Genomic DNA, 22,051 nt, shown 5'->3' on the forward strand with positions numbered 1-22,051 from the left:
ATGCGAGAGAAGTCAAATACTCGGGAAATAAAAATGAAAATCGAAGTTTCGAAAATCCAAAACAAAAAGAAACGAGATTGTTTGGGGTATATATGTGAAACGAAATGATAAATGAATGGATAGGGTTTTTGTGAATAAATTAGGGTTTGTTCTTGTATATGTGGAGATACTGAAATAAAGAATAGAAGATAGAATGTTACGTCTATTGGCTGGTGGCGGCCGAGGCATCTCCTGCAGTCCGTTGCGAGCCGCCATAGCCAAGGACTCATTTGGGTGGTGAGCTGCACCGTGATGGCTCATCATCATGTTCATGTTTATATTCTGCCCTCCGCTTCGCATCTCCTCCTAACAAAATGAAATCATCAGCAGACTAATTGGCAAAAACAAAACTTCTTTGATTAATTTGCTGTTTCTCGAATAATTAAACCCTAGCCATTGCCATTGCGGATTGTCTCTATGCAGCAAGAACCAAGTATAAGATCTAGCATGTGATGCTAACCAAATTAAACGTTTTTGGATTTCCACAATAATTCGTTTCTCGGAAAGCCCTAATTATTACCCTATTTCTCTTGAAAGAATTAAAACCCTATTTTAGTATTTTTCCCCCATGTATATAAAATTGATGTACCAAAAGATTGGGAGGAGGAGGAGGAGGAGGTATAAAGGAATGGCCAATGTTGGAAACGGAGGGAAGAAGAAGAGTTCTCATGTTCACAGTGACCGACAAAAGATTTGAACAGTGTCCGCATCTCACCGTCACCGTCTTGAACAAACTACTCGGAGGAACACTCACCTGCCGACAATCACACATGAATTAATTTATGTGAAACCCTAGCTAGAGCTATAAATTTGGATATAAGGATATATTGGGATGAGNTCCTCTTTCCACCGCACTTTTTGACAATTGTGTTAGTGTTGGGTGATGAGCAGTACCTTATAAATGTGTAGTACTTCTCCAGAAGTTGAAGTCGAGAGAGAAAGAGAGAAAGAGAAAGAACGGTGGAGAAAATAGAAGAAAGATGTGGTTTAGAGAGAGAGAAAGAAAGAGAGAGAGAAATTTCTATTTATGTAAATATGAAGGGACACTGTACCTAAACAAATTGGGCGACATGTGATGAAGAAGAGGCCATTGTAGAGATAAGCTGCTGCATACCTGCATTCTCATTTAATTTACTACCCTTTTGAACCGGGATTTTCTTATTCCAATCCATCCTTTTCTTATATTTTATATTGAATCAGATTTAAAAAAAAAAACTAATTAATTTGTAATTAAAAAGAAAATGAGATCAAAATCTCATACAAATATTGACACCAGAGTAATTGAAATAATAAGCTATGTATAGTATTGTATTTATGTAGCTGGTCGGTGCAGAATAAATAAAAAGATTTCAAAGTTTTATATAAGATGTCAAGATTTGTGCAGCAGCAAACATATTACATACGACAAACATCTTAACTTTTTTTTTCTTTTTCTAATCAACTATTTAAACCTCATATAAACGGAAACAAACAAAGCTTCAATTTGGCAATTAGTGTCGTGACACATACATGTATGTAAGATTTAACCATAGCAATAGGGTTAGGGGTTTTTTTGAACAATATAATGCTGAACATCGAAAATGAAAATAAACTAAACATGTTAACATTAAGTCCGGAGTTGAAGATTTCTTGTTTGGTTAAGCATCTGTTACATGGTCGCACCCACCGGTAACACATATCACAATATATATATATATATATATATATATATGTATATATAGCAACTACTGTACAATTTAAACCTCAGATAAAGAGGGAAAAAATTAGATAATTAAGGCTGGTGTTGTTTTCATAGACTTAAAAGCAGGAGTACTTGAAACTTGATTGGGTGTTGTGGTGTCTCAGCGAAATCCTTGGCATTTTACACCCATAGAGTTAATTAAAAGTAGTCATAAATATGTTTTTGTTTTTACATGCACATACACTCGCAGTGAATCCAAGTCTTCTGCGTATTGAGGTCATTACACAAGTCTACTCCGTAAAAGAAGAAGATAATGTAAAATAAATAAACGAAGTGAAATCTTAACTGGTTACGGTTTTGAATTGAATTCCAAGTGAAATATTTTTGATTATTCTATAAAGGAAATATGAATGACGCTAAGTTCGATGAAGTGGGAGAGAGAGAGGGAGAGGAAAGGGACTTGTGCATGGAAGTGATTAAGCAAAGGCTCATTCATCAGTTGTTTTCACACTTAATAACATTTCTGCCACACCACTCTTTCCCTCGATCCTCGTCAATTCCATGCCTTTTTTTATTTCTATTATTGTAGTAGTATATACATTCTCTATATTCCTATGTATATCATTTTGTCATCATTATTTCAATTTACCCGCAAGTGTGTTGTTTCACTAAATTCCATAATACAGGACCACCATTTTGGTGGTAATTTTCCAATTCCCGTGGTAATTATTAGGTCATAGTGAAAATCAAATTTATAGTATATACAGAAATTATTTTCATCTTTTTTTTTCTGGACTAATTATTATGACTGTCCCGATGTACATAGAATATGATATTTGTAAGAGTCAAATAGTATAATATAAATACTCCATTTGTTCTTAATAAATTGATATTTTAGATTTTTTTTTGTTCTTAAAAGATTGATGTTGTAGATTAAAACCTTAAAATATTTTTTTCACTTTATGTTTTTCTTCACATAATATGTTATTTAAAATATATATTTTCTTTTTCTACCAAAAAGTAATTATAAATTAATTTATAAACAAATTTTTTTACTTTTTTTCAATTTGTGTGAAATTGTCAAAACATTAAGAAAAAAGAGAATGGATAGTAGTATTAAAACAAATATATATATATATATATATATGTATAGTGCATTAATTTGCACCTATCACACACCTATATGCATGCTATGGTAGTGAATAGAGTCGTAAGAAAATAGTTGTATGAGATAATCATAGTTTACCATTGAAAATATCTGTGTTTAGGTTCGATATATATATGGTATGATATCAAATGAAATAAACAATGCAAGCAAAGACAGAAAGACAGAACATTAAAATCGAGGAAGACACAAGGCGTCGAAGTTGACTAATTATAAAAATAATAATGGCGAAATCATGTAACGGAAGTTAAAGCAACAAAAAGTTAAAGAAAGAAGAAGCTTATTTAAGAACATACACTGTTTTTGTTTCCGATTTGACCATTCATATCTCAATCTACCTTACACACACATCTCTATATTGTACAGAGCTAGGCTAGGCATGTATTGTTTGTCAGCAACGACGGACCGACAGAGATCTCTCTTTCTTTTTTTCCTTTACTTTGAAGATACTCTCCCTCTTGTGTTTGGTTTGGTTTTTTTTTTTTTTCTATATTTTTATTAGGACTGAATTTAAATAGATATTTGAAAACTGTTACAAAATAATTTATTGTACTTTTGCACCGCCTGAATGAATGGGTGAGAGAGTGAGAGAGAGCTGTCATTTCTCACACACACAAACACTTTGGAAAACAATCAACATCTAAGTATATATGCACGTGTATGTGTCTGTCTTTCTCTCTATTTTTCTCATTAACATTCCCGTTTCTAGCCATTTTATTCGCAGTGCCACGGTTTTATACTTCACTAGGCATCATATCTTTTCAAGACCTCTAACAAACCAACCACAACTACTTTATATATGTGTAGTGAAATCACAACATATTTCTAACTTGTTTCTTTTCTTTCTTTAACTTGTTCAGTCCCATATATATTCTTTCATTAGGATGATGACTCTTAATTTCTTGCATGCTAACATATGAGTAGCTTCTGTATAAATTCTTGTTGCGACCGAGAGAAAAATTGATTCTCAAAATTTTTGATGCCCATTCTTAATAATATCTCTAAAAGTTTTGATCTTACGTAATATTTTTTCAAGACCTTTGTAATAATAATAATCTCTTTAAATCCAACCATATATATATTATACTGCCTACCAAAAGCGCAATTATGATTTTGCGTTGTTCTAATTACTAAGCCACTCTGGCAAGGCAAGTTTTAGGGGAAAAAGAAGAAACATCAGGCTATTGTGTAAAAGGACAACATGATCGGATCTACTTTGATGGTCGATGGACATTACATAAACTGTGTGTATATTAATTAGAGATTGATGGTGAAAGGCACTTTTGTAGGCGGCAGCCATAAAGCAGCGTCGATGAATTTGGGTAACGTAAACTGTCGAGCTTCCTCGAGATCGGATATAACATGAAAGCCGGGCCAATCAACCCGGTTCTCTGTACCGGAACCCGGACCGGAGTTTTGATACTCCCCGTAATACAAGGTGCTACGAGCCGTTACATTACCCCAATCCATCCATCCTTTGGGTTCGATCAACTGATCAAGATACGTTCCCATCACCACCGTCCGGGCATACGGTCTCCACGGACGGCCCAGATACGTTTTCACGCCCTCCAGCTGTTCCCCCGGAGCTCCTCTCACCACGGAGTTATGGATTACGATTCCCGTTGTCTGATTCGGGTTGACTCGGCTCTGTGCGGTTATGGTGTTCACTCCACTCGGTGGGTTACGTGCATATATCCGACAGTTTTGGAAAAAGGCGGCAGCGTTGCCGAAAATGAAATCGACGGTGCCGTATACGTCGCACTCTCTGAAAAACTGACGCCCCGAGTGGACGTAAAGCGTATCTTGATAGCCTTCGATGCTACATCTGTAAAACACTGACATGTCTGAATCCGATCTCAGAGCCACCGCCTGATGTTTCTCCGGCCCTGCCGTGTTTCTTATCGTCATGTCTCTCCCCACGAAACCGTCCCCCTCAGCCACTGGTCAGTTTATACACAACTAACTATTAAGTAACGTGGTGTGTGTGTTGTGGGCTATATACATATTACATATATATAAATAAAGTGTAATTGTTATGTAGCAATTGTCTAACCAAAAGTGGCGGATTTGAAAGTGGAAAATCCTCGGCCTTTGCTTTTGTCGCCAGTGATGATGGTTTTGCCGATACCGTCGCCGATGATCATCATGTTATTAGACTTGATTCCTACCGTTACATATTCCTCGTAAACTCCTTGCTTGACATGTATGACATACCTTGGGCTTCCTTTGGGCCTCTTTCCTGCACCATTCACAGCCTCTTGGATGGTCTTGTAGTCTCCGGACCCATCTTGAGCAACCACTACGTCCACTTTCTCACCTATCGTAATAGACGGCGCCGTTTTCATTTCTACTTTTGATGTCCCAAACTCCTTCCACTTTGTTTCCAGCCTCTGTTTTTTTTTTACCAAATAGAGTTAATTAACAACGAGTGAATTCTTGATATTAAGATGGTTTTGGAGATCGTTTTACCTTGTTGATGGCCAAGGCGTTAATAACATCAATGGTGATGCTATCCAAAGAATGAGACGAGACACCGAGTTCTGAAATCTCTTCCTGACATGTGTCTAGGTTGGTGAGTGCAGTGCTGAGCCATGCTTGCACGTCCCACCTAGAAGAGTACGCGTTCTTGGGACACAACAGGCTCTGGTTGAGTCTATAGATAGTCTGCTCGTACAGATCCATACAGTCCTCCCACGCTTGCTTCGAACCAAACTGTGGCCCTAGTGAGTACGTGTCGTCCTTGGCTCTCACTGCCCCATCTAGTGTTCGTTCTACGGCCGCTTGTAGGAACTGTGTCGTGCTTCTTATGGGTTTGTGTTCAATCAGCAGAGTATTGCATTCACCCGGGTGCGGGGTTTCATCGCACATCTCGATTCCAACAGCCAATGTGGAAAAGTAAGTTATTGTCAGAATTATAATGAAACATTTTACAATTACTACACCTCCCATCGTTTTGATTAATTTTCGGTTGGGTAACATTATAATATGTATGATGGTTTTTATAGTTTTTTTCCCTGTCTGTGATGTACTCTTTATAAGTTACAATTTGGTTTGGTTTTAACTTTTTAAATTTGAATTAACGCATGTGGCAGTTCTAACCTTTGTTAATTAAAATGTCTTGTAGTTTTTGTTCTATCAAGGATGTTTAACGTCGCTATAAGTATTCAGGTGTACTAATAAATTTTGATTAAAGCACATTCATTCATTCATAACTTAACTTAACCTGTAATAAATAAATAAAAAAGTGTAAAACATCACAATATAGGAATCATCAACTAAAGATGGGAAACACATGAATAATCCGCCATTAAAAAAAAAAGAGTAAACCTCACTTAGTCACCACTACAAGTCATCAGAGAAAGTTGCCCTAAAAGTAGAAGAAGCTCTCAGGTTGTTCTAAAAGAAAAGCTTACAGAGTAACTAACATTCAGCTTCATTCATCAATCCTCCTAACAACCATTGTACAGAAACAGCAGAGAGTTAATCTGATACCTAATCTTTCATCTTTGCGTGAGACTCAGTCAGCTGGTAAAGATATGTTGATGTCAGTGGCTGAGTTTCTCAGTCCGTTGGTCCAGCTGGACATACCAAATGTAGATGGAGGCTGCTCTCTGTCTGGGGTTGATGATGAGAAAACAGAAGCCGGAGGAGGAGGAGGAGTAGGCAATGACACGACCGTGGCAGGGGTATGCCTATGTTCATCCCTTTGCTTCCTCGGTTTCTGATGATCTTGTTGATCACTCGTTATGAAACTGCCAACAACAACCTGTTTTTATAAAACAACAAGAAAACTTATGAGAAGACCAGAGACGATTTCAAGAATTGACGTAAATGTTGCTGGATTGGTGGGTCACCTGAATCGGAGTGGCAGCAATGAGCAAACCGGCCACACCACCACCAACAACACGACCATCAGGACCCGCCAAAGAGACGCTCATGCCACCAGACCGACCTCTTGATCCTCCTTGGTTCTCTGTTTCCATGAAAGAACCAGACAGGGACAGTATCTCAAACCGACCCTGCCAGGAACCAAACACCCTATTATAATTAGATACTCTGGTTCACCTTCTTTCGTAACTTTAAAATAGAGTGAGAGAGATAAAACCTCGTAGGTGAGAGTACCACCACAGGAATCGGGCTGGCGAAGAGTAACGTTTGATACCACGCCATTTGCTGATAAGATACAAATAGCTCGTCGGCCTTGTTGTGAAAAGGAGATGATCCTCATGGTAATATCCTTCAATAAAACCAAAAACAAATAAAGTTGTTGCTAAGTAGGAAACAAACACACAAATCTCCTTTTAAAGTGAAATGTAACTGACTATATTAATTTTTACTTGATACACATACCTCACCAGTGTTCACTGTGATTATATGTGGTGTGAAATTTGATCCAACACCACTCCCAAGTCCAAGCTTTTGACCTGCAAAACGATGGTTCAAAGCTACACTTTAAAGGCACTTAGGAAAATAGTACACTGGCTCAACAAAGGTAAAGCTCGTACACATAGTTTCAGCCACCATATAACGGGGTTATTCTCATCTCAATGGTGCTTAGCTATGTTACTATAAACAAAACAAATTGCAAGTTCTTGTTAACGTTTTAGCAGTTGTGTAAAGTATATAGACTACAAATCTAAATGTGTCTGTTATACAATACCACACATTTACACACATAATAATGAAAGCTGTGAACATAGGCAATTATGTGCTTAGCTATGTTACTATAAACAAAACAAATTGCAAGTTCTTGCTAACGTTTTAGCAGTTGTGTAAAGTATATAGACAACAAATCTAAAGATGTGTCTGTTATACAATACCACACATTTACACATAATAATGAAAGCTGTGAACATAGGAAATTATGAACTACAGATTCCAAATTTAAAGAGCATGAAAGCCTTTTGGTAAATAAAATGTGTCAAGAAAATGAGCAAAGAAAACTTGGTATATGAAGGAACATTGAAGTAGCTCAAATGCAAAAGAGCCAAGTGTTACGAAGAAACCAAGTAATGTTTATAATATAAGAATATCAGGAACGGTCTTAGTTTAGTAGAGAGAGAAAGAGATGGAAGAGGTTACCAGAAGAAGAAGAAGGGAAACGAGAGGTGGGCTTATGGATGCTGAAATCAAAAGAACCATTGAGCTTGGGTCTTTGGGCTCGTTTCTTGACAAGAGGAGTTGTTGATGAAGAAGAAGGAGTGCCATTAGGCTCATATTTACGAGGCCTGCCCCTCCTCTTCTTCCCTGAGGAAGGCAAAGGAGGGTCCAAGGGAGAGAGAGAAGAGCCGAGGAAGTGGTTAATAGGGGTCTCAGATGGTCTAGGAGCCATGTGATACGGAGATGGAGCTTCAGCTCCAATAACAGTCACACCACCACCAGAGCTAATTCTGTCGCTTGTTTCCATTCTGACTGCAATAATCACAAGCAAACAAAGAATAGTCAAACCCTGATTGGGGGGTTTCAACAAAAAGAAATAGAAACTTGATTTGGAATATCAAACTTTCTCTTGTCAAACAAATCTTAACAAATGTGGTAACATAGTTCAGCTTATAATTTTGTAAAGGTAGCCCCTAGAGAGAGTATGAGCAACAGAGCAAGTAGAAGCAAGTTTACGAATATATATATATATAAAGATGGCATCTTTCAATCGATTCCGCAACAATATTCACAAGAAAAGCTGGGATTTTTCGAGAGGAACAAAACCAGACTAGACTACAACAGTCAGAGCTTGAAGAGTAGTAGTAAAGGCAAAAATCAACAGATTCAAGTAAAGAGAGATCTCAGAGACCAAAGTGTTAGTTATATATAGTTAAGAAGGAAAAAGACCTGAAGCTGTTTTGGTTTGGGTCTCAACAAGTCTCCCTCCAAGTTGCTCTCTTCTTCACACTCAAACTTGACACAGCCGTTGAGAAGAAGAAGAACTTGACTCGCCTCTCTCCTGGTCAGAGATGATGATGACGTGACGTCTCTACGAAGAAAAAAGCTTTCACACCGGAGATTAACGTCTCTCAACGAAGAAATTTCCGGGAAAATCGGAAGGAAAGAAAAAAAAAAACAAATCTTTTATGATCCAAAGAGACAAACAGAGATTTACTTATTTATATTACTAATGTAGAACCAAACAAAGTAGAACCAAAAACTAAAAAAAGATTAATGATGAAATAGAGAGGGAGAGACAAAAGAAAATATCAATAAAAAAAGAAAAGAGAAGGAAGAAGATGAGAGAAAGAAAATTCTTAAAAATGAAAATAGAAAGTAAAAATATAATTTATCTTTATACTAAGTTTATTATTATTATAGACAGAAGACGACAGTAAATATTGGTTAATAAATACTTTCACGTCCGGATTTAGGTGTCACCCCTTCTTCTCTCATTTCCTTGTCGTAAATGTTTTTTTTACTAGACTCCTTTCTCCTTGACATTATTAATTAAAATTACCTCCTTCTTCTTCTTCTTCTTCTTTTTATAAAATAACAATTACTATTCATAATTAAAATAATCTCTGTAACTAGAATTTATGAATTCTTCTCACTTCCTACAATTTGAAATTCAAACAAATTTGCGGCTGGGCTGATGATACATTTTACTTTGCATTCAGATTATTAATAATAATAATAATAACAGTAAATAAGTTTGGGCAGGCCAGGCATGCAATTGGTAGGTGACACATCATAACAATGAAGGAAGCCGTTCTTTCCTTTGACCTCCTTTTTGACTCCTCCCCCTCTGACTCTCTCTCTCTTTTTCTTTCTTTTTTTACATTTTTTTTTGTTTTACATATCATATATATTTCATTATTATTAATTTGATTGGAATCACGTGTTTGGTACGAAATTTTATCACCAAACAATTTCAAAATCAAATACCTGCCTAAAAATAAAATCTATATGGTCTAAAAGTCCTATATATTGTTTTTTTTACTTGAATTAGTGTGTAAACAATACATTGGTGTCTTTAAATTTAAAATAAGAGAAATTTTAATTTTAAGCGTATCTCGCTAGGATCACGGCACATGAGCAAGCTTTTGGATCATCATTACGTGTCAACAACACTCTACTTAATTTCAAAATTAACTTTTCGAGGTCTCGAGACCAACCTTCACCATTATTTATACTACTCCTGTATTATTTTAATTATCCTTTCCTTCGTTCCTTCCAATACTGTATCAACAAGGCAACAACACAAGTGATTAACGTTTAGTATATACATACGTACTACTTTAGGACTTGAAAACAAAAAAAAAAGAGGACAAATGGGGCGGATGCAACTATGCAAGCAAACAATTAGGAAGCCAATTGGGGTACTGACTTGGGCCTTATACTTTTGGGCCTAGCTTGCTTTCCTACGTTGCACTATGTATTACAATTTTTCTTTACTCGGACCAAATTATTTTTTCTCATTCAAAAAAAATTAGATTAGAGAGAGCGGGGACATGGGTGTCATGTCGACGTCTTGCGTGAGATGTGAGTTGCACTGCATATCCATATCCAGTAGACTCCTTCCTACTAACGCCCTTTTCATATTGGTGGTTAGTACAAAATATTTAAGAGATCCCTAATTAGTACATATGGTTTAGATCGGAGAAGATTGGCCTCCGGTCAAATACTTAGAGACGAACTCACGAGCAAGAGCGTTGAGATCACCATCCTCTTCTGCTGGATCTTCCAGTCCTAACAATGTGCTCAGATCCACCGACTCTCTTGAATCTTCTTTTTGTTCTTGTCGTTGCATACAGTTAATGTGTGACGACGACGATGATGACACAGTATTGCTTTTGTTATCCACGACAGAAGCAATGATTGGCTCATTAAATGAAGAGGCTGCTTCTGTCGTCGCTGAATTGTTTTGAGGATTCCCCTGAACAAGGCCTTGTAAGCTTGAGAGTTGAGTTTGTACGTCAGCCAACTCCGCCTGTAGATTCATCACCTGTTCACATACGGGACGCAGGTTTCATTCAAATTGTAAAGATTATACTAGTATAAGATTAATTTAGTTATGAGTATAGCATAATTGTATGTTTCTTGTTTGCTACATGGATGCTATAAATACCCCAAATCAAACATGCATTTGGACTACAGGTTGACACGATTAATTACGATTTATGAAGAAAACTTACAAACTGTGTTGTTCAATAGTTCAACCGATGTATTTAAAAATGACAAAGTAGGAAAGGTATAACCACGGAGAAGATTGAAATAGTATTTGACTTTCTTTACCTCTGTTTTCGACAAACGAATTCTTGGGAAGACGCACATAAACTAATTTATGACACTTTTTAAAACTTTAAATGGGGTTTTATATGCAATTTTCAAAACTAATAAACAAGAAACCGAGATGCGATAAATGGAACTGTAAGCGGCTAAAAGATGCTGCTAATATATGATATGATTTCATCATCATATAGTATTATACGTTATAGAATGAGTTTATTTACATGGTGAACTGCATCATACACGCATGCATGCCCTGTAAATCTTTATATAGATCAACAAACATGTACACCAATATAAATAAAAATCATTAGGTAAGGTTACATATAGATATACGAATACCTGGTGTTGAAGGGCGAAGATGTGACCAACGCATCCGTAGACGGGGTCGCGAAGCCTAGCCAATGCCTCGTAAGAAAGCGTGACTACGGCGTCCAATCTTCGGCTCTCCGGAATCATCATGAGGAGCTTGGAGGCGTTGCTCGCCCCGAAAACCTTGTGCACGGCCGCGAAATGAGACGTCCCTTCCTCCGAGTCAAAGTATGGAGCGAAAACGCATTCCGACAGGCATTTCCGCCGGAGAAACTTGCATGCGCCGCACGGACCTCCACCGCCGGTTGTGCTCCCGCTCATCTTCTCTGTCAAGACTCAAGACGTAACTTTCTCTATTGAGAAGCAGAGTCGTCGCCGACCAATTATATATATAAATTCAATCCAAAGAGATGTAAAAAGAGAGACGGATAGGTTTGTTTATAGATAAATGTGTGTTTTAGTTAATGTGGAGCATAGAGGATCGTGTCAGGCAAGAAAATCATGTCTTGCTTTTGGTGGTGGGTCATTTATAATCATTTCATTTTCTTGCCTATATAACTTCTTCCGCTTTTCTTCCATGTGCATATAATATACATAAGTATATTATTCCTTTTGTGTGTTTCATTGCTTCTGTACATATATATAGTTAATAACTTGAATTACACACAAGAGTTCCTAATTACACACAAGAAACGAGCTATTTATGGAATCCTAAAAACAATGAAAGCATATACTATAACATAAGATTTTTACAGAGATAGACCCCCTTCATAATAAGTTAGCAATCATTTCCTCAAAAGATTGATCGTGTTGAGAGAAAAAGAACAATCTTTTAACGTCTAAAAATCTATAACGATCACACCAGCTTAATGAGATGTGACTTGTGAATAATGATGAGGGAAGACTTGGTGGGTTCAGTTAAGGTACTCTAATCGGATGTTAACGAAGGTGTGTGGTGGGTGGGTTTATTATAGTAATGAGCCAATGAAACTAACTAAATTAATGGGTAAAGCTTGGAAGCAAGGGCAAAGCGGATTGTTCAATTAAGTAATATGCAAAGGACAAAACAGAAATGCTTTGCGTGAAGCAAACACACTTAGCTGCTTCCTGGCTGACGTCTCATCTTTACTCTCTCTCACACCGCCGCAGGTTTCCTTTCACTCACACGTGCGATGCCTCTCCACACTCTTGCGTAATTTTTTAATATATACTCCTGTGTATAAACATAAATATTAAATAGAGAAATATGTGAGTGAGTGAGTGATGCGAGTCTTCTAAACATCTTTCATGCTAGTCGAAGAGAGAGAGAGAGAGATCTATTGCTTCTTCTGTCTACAAATCGTATAGTCAGACACCGACATGACACTGATCACTGTTTGCTTCGCCGCAAGTACAACCTCAGTCAGTCACTGTCATGTGTCTCTCTCTCTGTTTGACAAGATACTGACCCCTAGTAACTTCCCCAATATTGGGCCTTATCGTTAAATGGGCTGGTCCTTTTGAATATAATGTATAGGACCATAGGTTACCCTGTTTTGGATTCTTAATTAGCAGCTACTAATAATAGCCTAGCGTAATAATGAATGTGATGAAATGGTTATGTCCTTTTTACTTACTAGAAGAGTAGCCTATTAGGTAATTTAACAGTGTTGTTGTTGTTGTTGTTATTTAGTAGCGTACGCAAGCGGTGAGGAAAGGAGTAGAATACGAGGACACGTGTCGCACAGAGAGTACCAAGGATTGGACAAGAGGCGGACTGTTAACAACTGTTACCGTGTTCCTTCTAGTCCTCCTAATAAGTCCTAAAAGGTAATTAATTAACTAATTTTTAAGTCTTGTACAGTAATTGCAGTATTATTAAATATTAAAATAAAAGGGAGCGTTACTAAAAAAGTGGATCCCACGCGCCACTGGTTGGCACAGAACGGTTACGTTCATAATAAAGTCACACTCGACACGTGGCGAATTTCATATTACTCCGGTTCTTGCAAAGTCCCGGTTTCGTCTCTATCTTCTTTCTGATGATCACCGGTTCTGTTGTACCGACTAGCTTAGCTTGACTCACTTGCTAGTTGCTACTTTCTTCATTTTGGTGTGATTAAATTATATGGACCGTCGTAATCGTCACTTTTTTTTTGTTTGATATCATCATGAGCTATGTGATACATTATTATTATACACGTGGATTTGATCATTCTAGCCGTACGTCACCAAATTTTAAGTCATTTACAGTATCGTGTAATATTTTTGATACGGCACTGATGAGTTTGGTAGTGAGGATATATACATATATTTACATAAATCTTGTACTTTTAGAAGTTTCAAATATTTTTGCATAATGTATTAATCGGGTTTTCCTATTTTGTATCCTAATCAAATATCGAGCAACATGATATATTCTCTGACCAAAATACATAGATTAGGTTGTGTACATCAATAATCCCTTCCGTTAATAGCGTACATACTACCAAGTTTTTAGCTTGTATAATCATTACCGGATCGTATATTCGTATGTAATAAATCTAGTTGTTTAGGAAATTTGCATTTTCTCTTCATCTCTCTTTATTGATAGATGTAGCATCAGCATGCTATTGATTTCACTATATTATAGAGTTATAGTTAGAAAATCAAAATAAGCAATTCTCACAAATATTACCAAAAGAATATATTTGTTTCCAAATTTAACACATCATCACCAAAATTCCAAAAATAACATTATATTTCAAAATTAAACTTACAATTTTAAATTTCAAAATGCTAAATCATATCTTTCAAAATTATACCTTAAATATAAATTATACCCTAAAAGTATTATACAATTAATTTTAAAAATATTGCAATGTGTCAAATAATGATATTTTAAAAAATTTATGAAGTGTGTGCTATAATCGTCTATAAAATTTTTTTACTACTATTTTAAGGTATTTCTCAAGAAAATATGATCAATTTATTAATACCTAACTATTCAACGTTTTATAATCATTTTACAAATTTTTCAATTTATATTATGTTTCACTAACAACTATGTAATTTGTCTTCGTATTAGAACTTCAATTTAAATCTGACAATATGCATGTTCATGTCATACACGACAAAAGAAAAATCAAAATTAAGATAAAATATGCAAAAGAAAAAAAAATCCAATATTAAAAAATTCGTATAATTTATAATCTGTTGCCAAATGTTGATAAAATACTGATTAACAGAAGAAAATAACGCATAGCGGTGAGCCGTTACATCTTTAGTATAAAGTTAACGTATCAAAATCACCGTCCAAAAAAATATATATAAATTTTAAACTCATGTTAATATAACTATTTAGTATGCAAAACTAATGAATTTGTAATACTACTAAATTTAACTTTCTAAAATATATAATACAATTGTGTATATATATATATATATATATACCATAAGATGCAATTGTATAGTACTTGTGTGGACCGATTGTAACAAGTCTAAAATAAAACGAGAAGTAGAAAAGTGAAGGAAAGGGAATAACATCGAAGAAGTTGAGAGATATGGAATGTTTTGCTTCACGCAAAGAGCTTAACACGAGACAAGTACGCTCCATCGCGTGGCTTTGAAGGCTTTTTCTTTTTTTTGTCTTAACAATTTTTTTTTGGTAATAACAAGACTAATTAAATTATTAATATTATTTTATTTTCTTATCTACTAAATAAGTATTAGTGGGGGGAAATGAAAATATTTGCAATTACCAACAACCAAACCCTAGTTTTGTTTACGTCCGATCTCCTTCTTCTTCCCTTTTTCTTTTCTCCCAAACGTTCCCTTTTTTTTTTTTTTCCTTTAATCAAGAACCAAAAAGCATCCTAATAATCTCGATGAATTAACTCCATATATCTCGAAACCCTAATCACGAATTAGCTACTAAAAGAAAAGAAGGATGAGCAGTAGTGGAAACCCTAGCAGCAGCGGTGGAGGAGGAGGACCTTGCGGCGCGTGCAAGTTCTTGAGACGCAAGTGCGTCGCTGGCTGCATCTTCGCGCCTTACTTCGACTCAGAGCAAGGGGCGGCGCACTTCGCGGCGGTTCACAAGGTGTTCGGAGCGAGCAACGTCTCCAAACTCCTCCTCCATATTCCCGAGCATAAACGACCAGACGCCGTCGTTTCAATCTGTTTCGAGGCTCAGGCTCGTCTCAGAGACCCTATTTACGGCTGCGTCTCTCACATCGTCTCTCTTCAGCAACAGGTTCATTAACTATTCTCTTCATAACGTTTAATTATATGATTAGTTTCTTATACATGATGGGAAATTGCAACCGTTTTGAGTCGATCTCTGTCTCTAATGTCGTCACGTTGATCAATTCTTTTATCATTTTCTATGTAATTGTGTTTTAATTTTTTTTTGGTTGTTAAAATTATTGTTTTTTAAACTTGTTTTTTTTTTCATAATTTTGCATATTGACTTACTGTTCAATTAAAGTACAAGTTTAGTCCTTTTAATTTCCCCATCTACTTAGCTGTCCTCTGGTTGTCGTTTCCTCTCATGCAAATCACCCTTCCTTAAGCATGCATCGAAAATTTTAATTCCGATGTGTTCTTCATCACTTCTTCACTTCTTCGATTTGTTATTATTAGTTTTTTTTGCCTTGATCGAAAACCAACTCTAAAGAGAAGTTTTAACACCTAAAATTTCACGACTCGGTTCATGACTTCATGGTCTTTTTGATCGTCTTGTTCTATTCAGAATTAAGGCTTTTTTCTTTTCTTCTGATAAAGCCTTTTGTGTAAAGTTATGGTGTCTTTGTTTTAAGTGACGTGTCTCTGAGTCTAAATGTAGGTGATATAGAACAAGCCGATCTTTTGATATACATTTTTAGCAATGGGAGTTTGTTAGGAAAGTTATGTGGTATATGTATGTATTCCACATCATCCAATATGAGTTACATAACATATGAGAACTTGTCTCTTCTTCCTGATTACATATTGTCTACTGTCGTATTTAAGTGGCTAGTAAGTAAAGGATCATTTAGCATATATATGTACTAGTAAATCAAGGTTTGTTGAATGTTTACAATGTTGTTTTCCAAGTCAACCCATTGAGTGAGATGACAAATCTTCCTCTGTTCGCAACAACCACGTTGTTTTACACTTATTCCCAAATTAAAGCATCCTTCAAAAAAAAAAGGTACTTTCATATATGCGTACACATACAAACGCATCCTATAAATTGATGTTAGTGAAGGATAATTTCAATATCACAAGCAAAGCATTTATATATTTATATGTGTTATGTACAATGTCTCTTGTGTTATTATTAGATTGTTTTATTCCGCATATATATTTCTAAATCGGTGTTCTTGATTGATCAATTACTCCTGTCGTGTGTTGTTGGCATTATTGAATCATCAACATTTGCTCGAATCCGGAAACTCTTCCAATTATTAAATATTGCTAGAAATATCATTATCTAGATTCTTATCTCTCTTTTGAGTTTGTTGGCATTATTATCAATTTTTTTCATCCGTTAAATATATAAAATAAACAGGTGGTAAGTTTGCAAACTGAGCTTTCATATCTACAAGCACACTTAGCAACTCTAGAGCTGCCACAACCAATGGCTCCGGTGTCGTCTTCTGGATCTCTCCAGGCTCTTTCCATAACGGACCTCCCGACGATATCGCCGTCCCTCTACGATCTCTCCTCCTTTTTCGAGCCGGTCATGTCCTCCACGTGGGCAATGCAGCAACAACCACGACCGTCTGATCATGTCTTCGGCGTCCCGTCATCGTCCAGCATCATCGGCGGAGGTGGTGAGCTCCAAGCACTGGCCCGTGAGTTTATTCAAGGTGGACAAATGCCAGCTCAGCCATCGCTGGGAACCGGTGGTTCTGCCTCAACAGTGATAAAACGAGAATGATGTTATTTTTACAAATGTTTGTTTATTTGGACGTTAATTAAGAGATCTATAGTTAGCTAGCCATACGTTTCTCCTTGTAATATATTTATATATTTGTTCGAATTCGTATTTAAATTTGTTGGCTAAAATGTTAATATAAAAACTATGGTATTAGCAATATATGTTTTTCATTTCATTTTTATGTACTTTGTGTTTTCGAATTAGCAATAGGTCATTAATCTATTTCATCCCTCCCGTGTAATGTAAATGACTAATACAAACATATTTATGTTTACTTTTTTTGGTTATAGTACATATTTATGTTTACAGAAAACAATCAATAAAAAAAAAGTATGAAGTTATCAAAGGTGATCTTTTAATTTGTATTTTAATTAGTTGTGGAATTTCTTTAATTTTTTCATCGCTTAGGTCTCTTCGATTCGATGCACTAACCTATGGCGTTAGATTCCGAAGAAGCTCACGCGAGGAGGGTTTGAAAATGCTACTGGTAAAAATCTCCTTACTCTGTATTTTACCTATAAATTACATATGGGTCATAAATGGGTTCAACGAAAGTGTCTTGTTTATCAAACAGTCCAAATTGTGCAGGTATTATGTACAGCCGACCCGGTTCCATGAGCAGCGCTATATATGCCTATGAGAGACTCTGGTTTGCTTAGTCGTCCACCACTATCTCTATATATTTTTACTCAGATCAGCATCTTTAGAAGCATGCATTAACATAATTCACCTGATATATATGAAAGTCACAAATTGTTTGATTACAAATATGTCATTGTTGAGACTGAGTGAGCGAAAAGAGGGTTGAGCTAAGCAAAATAAATAATTGTTGATGATATATAAATTAATTAGTGTAAATCTTGAGAGAGAAACATTGGAATAGAGCCTTACAAGACAATATATCACCATTGGAAAACTTCAAAGCTATTACTAAAGAGAGTTGCTATGGTAAAAACTTAATTGCTTGAATTCAAATTCAAGTAATCAAGAATTTCCTTCTTTTTTTAAAAAACCTTATGATTATCTCAATTTGCAATTTCCTATTACTATATGCATACAATAACTAATAAGTATGTGTATAATCTATGTTATCACCAAAGTAGAAACAATTATAGATATAGCAACTGACCACTGTTTCCCTTCTAAGACACCCACCATACGAACTAATATTTTTTTAAAAAAAAAAGATAAATTAAAAACTCTATTATAGTAATACAATTTCACATGTGTGGTCTGGTCTACTAGGGATTAACTGAAATAAACACTTTAATTAATCTATTTTTCCACATTTCTCCATTTGTATAAGTAATCTTAAACGTTGAAGCACATACGGTATTCTTATTCTCTATTAATAGAGGAGAATGTGTCATCTTCTCATTACTCAATAACCAAAATTATCATATACATATAAACATAATGGGAAGGTCAAAATATTCATGTCATCATCATCTTCTCGTTCTTATTATTATTCTTCTTGAAGTTCTTTGGATATCACCAGGATATACTTCAGCCGAAGATGAACATGCAAAGGTATATAATATACAAACTCCAGCTTGTCTTATCATTAATATTAGATTGAAGAAAACAAATTGATGTTGCAAAGGAGAATTTACTTTTGAAACTCTTAATTTATAATAAAGGATTTCTATATCATATACTTGGGAGATGGACCGGATGATACAGACGAAGCTATCAAGACACACATAAATCTCCTATCGTCTTTGAATATAAGGTACATAATTATTTTTATAAGAAAATTAATGCGGCGTAATTACATGCATTTGATCGACTAATCTTTCTACAGCCAAGAAGAAGCAAGAGATAGAAAGGTACATAGTTACACTAAAGCCTTCAATGCTTTTGCTGCCAAGCTTTCTCCAAATGAAGCCAAGAAGATGATGGGTAATTCACTTCATAGTCATTAACAAAATTATGAACTTTCATGCATATAATTAAATTTAAAAGTATACTATAACAATCTGAAAAAATGGTGCAGAGATGGAAGAAGTTTTTGGTGTGTACCGAAATGAATATCGCCAACTCCACACAACAAAATCATGGGATTTCGTTGGACTTCCTCTAACAGCAAAAAGACATGTAAAAACAGAGAGAGATGTTATTATTGGTGTTCTTGATACAGGTTTTAATTATTTTATATATGTTGTGTTTGTTGTTACTAAACTCATACATACGCTTGATATGAAAATTAACAGAACCCTTCCTATACAATAATCAGGAATAACGCCAGAGTCAGAGAGTTTCCAGGACCATGGTCTCGGCCCTCCCCCGGCTAAATGGAAAGGATCGTGTGGACCTTATACTAATTTCACCGGATGCAACAAGTAATATATTACTACATTAGTGAAAAAATAAACTGTTAAAAAAAAAAAAAAAAAAAAAAAAAGAAGGAGTTGGCTGATCGATTTTAAAAGTTTGGGGAGCTTAGAAGAATTATGCGTTAAGATAAGGGTCCTAATTGGAAATTTTAAACTTGAACAGCAAAATAATCGGGGCCAAGTACTTCAAGCACGACGGCAATGTGCCTACCGGCGAAATCCGATCACCGATCGATATCGACGGCCATGGGACGCACACGTCATCAACCGTAGCCGGAGTTCTAGTCTCAAACGCCAGTCTCTATGGCATAGCAAACGGTACCGCCCGCGGCGCGGTTCCGTCGGCGAGGCTGGCGATGTACAAGGTTTGTTGGGCGAGATCCGGCTGTGCCGACATGGACATCCTCGCCGGGTTCGAGGCGGCGATTCACGACGGCGTTGACATTATCTCCATCTCTATCGGCGGTCCAATCGCGGATTACTCATCCGATTCGATATCGGTAGGGTCGTTTCACGCGATGAGGAAAGGGATCCTCACGGTGGCGTCCGCCGGGAACGACGGACCGAGCTCAGGGACTGTAACGAACCATGAGCCGTGGATACTGACGGTTGCGGCAAGCGGAATCGATCGGACGTTCAAGAGCAAGATAGATCTCGGCAACGGCAAATCATTCTCTGTAAGTAAATTCACAAAATCGTTCTAAATTAATTTTAAAGGGGTGAAATCGATAAAATCCAATTTTAAAAGGGGTTTCAAATTTGCAAAAAAAAAGGGGATGGGAATAAGCATGTTTAACCCAAAAGCCAAGTCGTATCCTCTTGTAAGTGGTGTTGATGCTGCTAAGACCACTGACGACAAGTACTTAGCTAGGTAGGTACTATTTCATCTTCATCTTCAACTACTTGATTTGAATTTATATAAATTTAAGACATTTTTTGTTTGTTGATGATGCGTAAAAAAGGTACTGTTTCTCTGATTCTTTGGACCGAAAGAAGGTGAAAGGGAAAGTGATGGTGTGTAGAATGGGAGGAGGTGGTGTGGAGTCGACTGTTAAAAGCTATGGAGGTGCTGGTGCCATTATTGTTAGTGATCAGTATCTTGATAACGCTCAGATTTTCATGGCACCAGCTACAAGTGTTAATAGCTCTATTGGCGATGCCATCTACCGTTATATCAACTCCACAAGGTCCTTGTTGATTTTTTTACGCACCAGCCACAAGTGTTCATCTTTTCAGCTTACTCTTTGCTTTTGCTCTTTTTTATTCAGATCACCATCGGCTGTGATTCAGAAAACCCGGCAAGTGACAGTCCCTGCTCCCTTTGTTGCTTCTTTTTCATCAAGAGGTCCCAACCCGGGATCAACACGCCTTCTCAAGGTTCATATGACCTGATCAACATCATCTCACTAGAGAATTTTGGATCTTTATCTTATGTTTTTTTTTGGGTGAATTTCTAGCCCGATATCGCTGCACCCGGGATTGATATATTGGCGGCCTTCACTCTCAAGAGATCATTGACTGGATTAGATGGTGACACCCAATTCTCAAAATTCACCATCCTGTCTGGTACCTCAATGGCATGCCCCCATGTTGCTGGTGTAGCTGCTTACGTCAAGTCTTTTCATCCTGATTGGACACCTGCTGCCATCAAATCCGCCATCATCACCTCAGGTAACTTGGTTTTTTGATTCTCTTGGAAATGGAAAACAGAGAAAACATTAACACACACAGTTGTATTTCTCTGTTTTGTTTGGCAGCAAAACCTATAAGCAGTAGAGTGAACAAGGACGCAGAGTTCGCTTATGGAGGAGGCCAAATAAACCCAAGACGAGCAGCTAGCCCTGGCTTAGTCTACGACATGGACGACATATCCTATGTTCAGTTCTTGTGCGGAGAAGGCTACAACGCAACCACTCTAGCTCCACTAGTGGGGTCACGCTCCGTGAGCTGTTCCTCCATTGTCCCTGGACTCGGCCACGACTCCCTCAACTACCCAACAATCCAACTGACGTTGAGATCTGCCAAAACGTCCACACTTGCTGTGTTCAGGCGGAGAGTGACCAACGTGGGACCAGCGTCGTCGGTGTACAACGTGACCGTGAAGGCACCCAAAGGAGTAGAAATAACAGTGGAGCCACAGAGTTTGACGTTCTCAAAAGTATCACAGAAGAGGAGCTTCAAAGTGGTGGTGAAGGGCAAACAAATGAGTCCTGGAAAGATTGTGTCAGGCTTGCTCGTGTGGAAGAGTCCACGTCACTCTGTTCGGAGCCCCATTGTTATCTACAGTCCTACTTCGGATTGATCATTGAATCTTTAGGAATCTTTACATCCTCTCATCAATAAACATTTTACTTAAGATTGTAATCTTCTCCGTTTCTTCTCGCAAACTCTTATATATATCGTTCGTTTGACCCAACCAA

General features: G+C 36.7%; 6 protein-coding genes across 9 annotated transcripts in view; 2 read left to right on the forward strand and 4 right to left on the reverse strand.

The window, feature by feature from the left end:
• LOC104711657 (axial regulator YABBY 3-like) overlaps positions 1–858 on the reverse strand; it is a 2,805-nt gene extending 1,947 nt beyond the window's left edge. Inside the window, exons 1-2 of one of the 3 annotated variants that reach the window (XM_010428363.2) lie at positions 629–856; positions 201–345 (exon numbers count right to left, since the gene is read on the reverse strand). In XM_010428363.2, coding sequence (XP_010426665.1) covers positions 201–345; positions 629–811 — 328 coding nt within the window. In that variant the 5' untranslated portion in view covers positions 812–856. Of the gene's footprint in view, positions 1–200; positions 346–628 lie in introns of all 3 variants that reach the window. The other 2 variants (XM_010428370.2, XM_010428379.2) reach the window with 2 other exon arrangements.
• LOC104711693 (putative pectinesterase/pectinesterase inhibitor 38) lies at positions 3,931–5,753 on the reverse strand. Its single transcript, XM_010428410.1, has 3 exons — positions 5,355–5,753; positions 4,939–5,275; positions 3,931–4,825 (listed from the first exon to the last, which is right to left on the reverse strand). The coding sequence occupies exons 1-3, from the start codon at positions 5,751–5,753 to the stop codon at positions 4,143–4,145; spliced, it is 1,419 nt and encodes a 472-aa protein (XP_010426712.1). The 3' UTR covers positions 3,931–4,142.
• On the reverse strand, positions 5,676–9,065 carry LOC104711677 (AT-hook motif nuclear-localized protein 7-like). 2 transcript variants are annotated; one of them, XM_010428397.2, is made up of 7 exons: positions 8,715–9,065; positions 7,968–8,297; positions 7,236–7,309; positions 6,991–7,122; positions 6,740–6,904; positions 6,378–6,651; positions 5,676–5,753 (listed from the first exon to the last, which is right to left on the reverse strand). In XM_010428397.2, the coding sequence occupies exons 2-6, from the start codon at positions 8,290–8,292 to the stop codon at positions 6,403–6,405; spliced, it is 945 nt and encodes a 314-aa protein (XP_010426699.1). In that variant the 5' UTR covers positions 8,293–8,297; positions 8,715–9,065; the 3' UTR covers positions 5,676–5,753; positions 6,378–6,402. The 2 variants fall into 2 exon arrangements, with proteins under 2 accessions (XP_010426699.1, XP_010426692.1); XM_010428390.2 differs by lacking the exon at positions 5,676–5,753 and having other exon boundaries at positions 6,119–6,651.
• On the reverse strand, positions 10,043–12,396 carry LOC104711696 (LOB domain-containing protein 31). The gene is made up of 2 exons (XM_010428425.2): positions 11,442–12,396; positions 10,043–10,815 (listed from the first exon to the last, which is right to left on the reverse strand). Exons 1-2 carry the CDS (start codon positions 11,730–11,732, stop codon positions 10,462–10,464), a joined length of 645 nt encoding a protein of 214 aa, XP_010426727.1. The 5' UTR covers positions 11,733–12,396; the 3' UTR covers positions 10,043–10,461.
• LOC104711707 (LOB domain-containing protein 30) lies at positions 15,111–17,454 on the forward strand. Its single transcript, XM_010428435.2, has 2 exons — positions 15,111–15,624; positions 16,924–17,454. The coding sequence occupies exons 1-2, from the start codon at positions 15,319–15,321 to the stop codon at positions 17,293–17,295; spliced, it is 678 nt and encodes a 225-aa protein (XP_010426737.1). The 5' UTR covers positions 15,111–15,318; the 3' UTR covers positions 17,296–17,454.
• LOC104711715 (subtilisin-like protease SBT4.14) lies at positions 18,636–22,032 on the forward strand. Its single transcript, XM_010428446.2, has 11 exons — positions 18,636–18,825; positions 18,936–19,027; positions 19,100–19,197; positions 19,292–19,435; positions 19,532–19,637; positions 19,795–20,308; positions 20,405–20,502; positions 20,594–20,818; positions 20,900–21,008; positions 21,089–21,302; positions 21,389–22,032. The coding sequence occupies exons 1-11, from the start codon at positions 18,712–18,714 to the stop codon at positions 21,931–21,933; spliced, it is 2,259 nt and encodes a 752-aa protein (XP_010426748.1). The 5' UTR covers positions 18,636–18,711; the 3' UTR covers positions 21,934–22,032.

The sequence above is a fragment of the Camelina sativa genome, chromosome 2, assembly GCF_000633955.1.
Source record: "Camelina sativa cultivar DH55 chromosome 2, Cs, whole genome shotgun sequence".
NCBI classification, from domain to species: Eukaryota; Viridiplantae; Streptophyta; class Magnoliopsida; order Brassicales; family Brassicaceae; genus Camelina; species Camelina sativa.